This window comes from Arachis duranensis, chromosome 2, assembly GCF_000817695.3.
Source record: "Arachis duranensis cultivar V14167 chromosome 2, aradu.V14167.gnm2.J7QH, whole genome shotgun sequence".
NCBI classification, from domain to species: Eukaryota; Viridiplantae; Streptophyta; class Magnoliopsida; order Fabales; family Fabaceae; genus Arachis; species Arachis duranensis.
This window is the reverse complement of record NC_029773.3, coordinates 7,483,701-7,488,798: the sequence shown is the minus strand read 5'-3', so window position 1 is coordinate 7,488,798 and position 5,098 is coordinate 7,483,701. Positions and strand designations below refer to the sequence as shown.

At 25.0% G+C, this 5,098-nt stretch overlaps 1 protein-coding gene across 1 annotated transcript; it reads left to right on the top strand.

Annotated features, from left to right (window-relative positions):
- Positions 1-639: 639 nt before the first annotated feature.
- Positions 640-4,565, top strand: LOC107473153 ((+)-neomenthol dehydrogenase). Its single transcript, XM_016092700.3, has 5 exons — positions 640-717; positions 1,175-1,415; positions 2,441-2,515; positions 2,786-2,962; positions 4,062-4,565. The coding sequence occupies exons 1-5, from the start codon at positions 698-700 to the stop codon at positions 4,437-4,439; spliced, it is 891 nt and encodes a 296-aa protein (XP_015948186.1). The 5' UTR covers positions 640-697; the 3' UTR covers positions 4,440-4,565.
- The last annotated feature ends 533 nt before the right edge of the window (positions 4,566-5,098 follow it).

Genomic DNA, 5,098 nt, shown 5'->3' with positions numbered 1-5,098 from the left:
ATTGGAATATAATAATAATGATAATAATAATAATGTTGTGCTCCTCATCCCCTTTCAAATGCATGCATGTGCTCTCTGTGTGTTTTTTTGTTTCTTTCATTTTGCATTAAATTAATGGTTTAATTTGATTTCGCATTTTATACATGGCACCAATGATTATTATTATTTTAAATATTGAAATATTAAAGAAAATAAAAATTTGTCAATCTTACTATAAAAAGTAGTGGTAATATTAATATTATAATTTCATACATCTAAAATTTTAAAAAAGTATTGTTATTAAAATATATCTTTTAAAAAAAAACTAAATAAAAAAATATATTTAATAATATATAATATACAAACAAGACAAATATAATTTCTCAACCTGATATTTAACGTTGACAAATCATCCATCAGTCACAGTCACTCCGTTTTGCGTGGTGTCCGTTTGTTACATCAAGGAGTAAAATTATTTTGATTTCTTGATAGATATATATTTTAAAACTATATTATTATTTATATAGCATATCCGTGTTATTGTCTTATAAAAATATATATATTTTATAATTAAAATTAATAAATAAAATTATTACAACACATTTCAAAAAATTTGAAATTCTTGCTAAAAAATATACATACAGCTGTGCTATATATAGATAGCTAAGGCAAAGCCTTGTTCTCTCTCTGTTAACTGCTCAAAGTTCATCAAACTAAGATGGAAGATTCTTCACAAAGGTAAAGTTAATCTAGCTTCAAACTTCCAACACCATATATATGCAGTTAATAATATCTTACATTTCCAACTTTCTTCGTTCTGAATGTTAATTATTATTAGGATTTCGCTACATAGACAATGATTTTTGTAAACAATATGAACAATAGATTTGTGAATTGATCCAATAAAGTAAAAAAATACTCTATCTCAAATTACTTCATAAACCTTAACATTAGGATAATTATCTGCATAATTAGTGAATTGAACATCTATCCATTGTTAACTATACATGAGTAAATCGAATAAAAAAAATAACCATTCGATTAAAAATAATGAACATAATCATCTACATACCTATTGAATTGAACATTCGACATATCTATTGTTCACATTATTTATTATTTTCATTCTCTATCTATATTTTTTCTTATTCTTATTTTTAATGGTGTAAGGTAAGTTGAGTTAGTTGATAAGCAGGTATGCAGTTGTGACTGGAGCAAACAAAGGAATTGGATTGGAGGTAGTAAGGCAATTGGCTTCAAATGGAGTGAAGGTTGTGTTGACTTCAAGAGATGAGAAGAGAGGCCTTCATGCTTTGGAAACCCTCAAAGATCTCTCTGATTTTGTGTTCTTTCACCAGCTTGATGTTGCTGATCCTGCAAGTGTTGCTTCTCTTGCAGATTTCATCAAATCCAAATTTGGCAAACTTGATATTCTGGTAATAACATGGCTACTTTGATTTTAGGTCTTCCTTTTTCTAACTAAAAAAAAAACAGAAAGAAAATGGCACACACAGTGCAAAAAAAGGGCAATATTTTGTTTTCTATAATGATATGATTAGAACGGTAGATAAAAAGAGGTAATCGTTAAATCAGTCATTTATATATGTTATGACTACTACTCACTAAATATAAATTAATAGGAAGAATTATAAGAATAGAGCTAGCTAGATTAAAATTTTAAAAACGATTAAAAATAATTTTATAATAAAAAATTAAAATAAAATTTTTAAAAGAGAGCTAAACCAAAATTTATAATTATTTATATAAAAAAGAATTAAAGCACACACGTGGGAACGTAGATAAGAAATGTGATGTGAAACGGATCTTCCTTGCAATAATTTAGGTGGAAGGAATTCTCCACTAGATGTTGATAACTATCTTGAAAGAACTACAAAATATTTGACAAAAAAATATTCAACTCGATTTTTAATTTTTTTTAGATTGATTAGTTTCAATACAAAAAAAATAACATTAATTATTTTTAGTACAAGAGCTAATTAATTCCATAAAAATAAATTTTAAAAATTAAATTATATTTTTTTATCAAAAATTTTATTGTCATTCGAAATAATTATTAGATTTTTTAAAAACTGTTTTTTTGGTGACTACTTTACTTTAATTTTAGTAATTAAAATTTATTAAAAATTGAAATATTTGGCTAAAAATTTTGTATTATTATTTTTTTTATAAGATATAGATCTAATTGAATAGAGTTGTAACAATCTGATTGGTCACGGAAGCAGCTGTGGATCCCATTCTTGCTGCCAAATCTGAATGATTTTTGCTTTGGATTGTTTTGTTAGGAGTGTTTCGTGAGACTAATAATTGAAAGTTGAAAAAAAAAAGTTTCTACATTAAGCCAGGTTCAATATCTGTAATAATTGATGGTCTTGATACCTTTCAATCTCTCATGTTAATGATGCTGGGATATTTCTTCAAGAAAAAAAGTTGCATTTTGTAGGTTAACAATGCAGGGGTTAGTGGAGTTGTGATTAAAGACACTGATTTACTCCCTTCATTAATACTGAAAGGCGAGGTAAGCACGCATATCAAATTATGAAGCGTCTCTCTCATTTTTCTAATGCTAATGTTAAAGAGATAAAAAAAATTATTTTATTTAATATTTATTAATTATTGTTAAAATTAATAAATATTAAATAAAATAATTTTAATTATTTTTAGTTTATTTTTTTATTTATTAAACTTTTTTTTAATAAACAAATTAAATATTACAGCTTCAAGTATAATGTTTGATTATGATTATTATTATTATTGAGTTATTATTAATATTATTCTTTATTTGTAGGAATTATCTGACGATGAAATAGAAAAGGCAAGGAGTCAAACATATGAATTAGCACAAGATTGCTTGCAAATAAATTATTATGGTGCTAAAAGAACATCCGAATCTCTTCTTTCCCTTCTTCAGTTATCTGATTCACCAAGAATAGTGAATGTATCATCTTTTTTGGGACAGTTAAAGGTACGTTTATTACCTATTAATTTAAGTTATTAAATATTTTTAAATTACTTTTTGTTTGTTTAAATTTTGTATAACTTGTGAGTAAATCAAAATCATTTAGAACAAAAAGGTACTATGAGAGAGTAGCGCACAAAAGCTGATGCCTAATTTTTTTAAAAAACACTATTAATTTTAGAAATTGATTTTGATGCACTATCAGAAGAAAACTGATTTATATGTACACATCTAATTACATAATGTTATGGGAATTACTCACATAAAGATGTTTAAAACGTCTTTTTTTAAAGATATTTTTTTAATAATTAAAATTCAACCTATATAATCGATTAAACTCTGTTATTTTTGTCAAAACTAGACGAAATAAATCGATTTGATCAAAAAATCGATAAACCAAATCTTGAACCAATTTAAATTAATATTTTTTTAAAAAATGACTATAATACCCTTATTATGGAAAATAACTTAAAATATTTCTATTATATATTTTAAGCCATCATTGAATTAGAATTTAAGATTTTCAAAATTAATATATATATAATAAGAATATTTTAGTCATTTTTTATAATAAAAGTATTATAGCCATTTTCTATAAAAAGAATATTAATTTAGATCGATTCAAGATTTGATTTATCGATCTTTCGGTTAAATCAGTTTGTTTGGTCTAGTTTTGACAAAAATAACACAGTTTGATCGATTATATAGGTTAAATTTTAATTATTAAAAAGCGTCTTTAAAAAAAGACATTTTAAGCGTCTTTATGTGAGTGACTCCCTAACGTCATATTAGTAAAAATAATTACTTTTTACATTGATTGCATGAATAGTCATCTAAGAGAATGGTTGTGATTGTACGACCGTATAAAGTGTATCAAAATTAAACTCTTAGTTTTATTATATATAATTCATAAAAAAATATATTTTTGTTATTTAGATAAATTTAAATCTAAAATTTCTTAGTTAGAATATAAAGTACTTATTGTTTTAACTAATATCATATTCATTATTATTATTATTTAATAAATAAAAGAGTGGTTTTCTTCATATAGTTGTATATGTTTTATCATGACCTGATATTATATTTTTCTTTTTTCTGAATTTAGTGTGTATTAAATGAATGGGCTAAAGGGGTGTTCAATGACGCTGATAACCTTACAGAAGAGAAAATAGATATGGTATTGAATGAGTTTCTAGAAGATTTCAAAGAAGGGAGATTAGAAAGCAAAGGATGGCCTAAGGCTATTAGTGCTTACGTTCTCTCCAAAGCTGCTTTGAATGCATATACAAGAATTCTTGCTAAGAAGTTCCCTACATTTTGCATCAATAGTGTGTGTCCTGGTTATGTTAAAACTGATATGACTTCAAATACTGGCTTCATAACTGTGGAAGAAGGTGCTGCTAGTCCTGTCAGGTTGGCACTACTTCCAAATGGTAGTCCTTCTGGCTTCTTTTATGATCGGAGTCAAATCTCTTTCTATTAATTATTCAAGGTATTATGGACTTTTAATTTTATGTCTTTGGATTAATAATATATTGATACAAATAAGAAAGAATAGAGGGAATGTAATATTATATATGCATTGGTGTAATAACTTATGCTTGTGTGATATTGTTATGTAGGTATTTTTAAGATTTCAACCAACACGAAAATTGCTTCTGGTGATATTTATTGATCATTCATGACATTAGTTACATGATATGTTGTGTATTCTTAATAAAGTAATGGGACAATTAAGAATAATGATGATTGATGATATATGTCGCGTCTTGTAAAAATTAGTAAATAATTCTGATTTTTGATAACATTTTTAATTTGATAAGTGAAGAATAAATCTGTCGTAAATTTGAATTTTATTCAAGAAATTATTTATTGATTAATAAATTGCTATATATATAAGATAGAAATCATCAAATTATGGACACTTATTTTTATAAATAAATAAATTGATTACTTGACTAACTTAATTAACTTAGTTAAGTTAATTGTGGCGCTTAATGGTAATGGTGGTAGTGACCATGGTTTAGTTTTTGTCATGGAAAATACATAGTTTGAAACAAAGAACTCATTGTTGATATAATTAAGAGAGAAAAAATATAGAAAATCAATTAGAATATCAACTAACTACAATGATGTGTATAT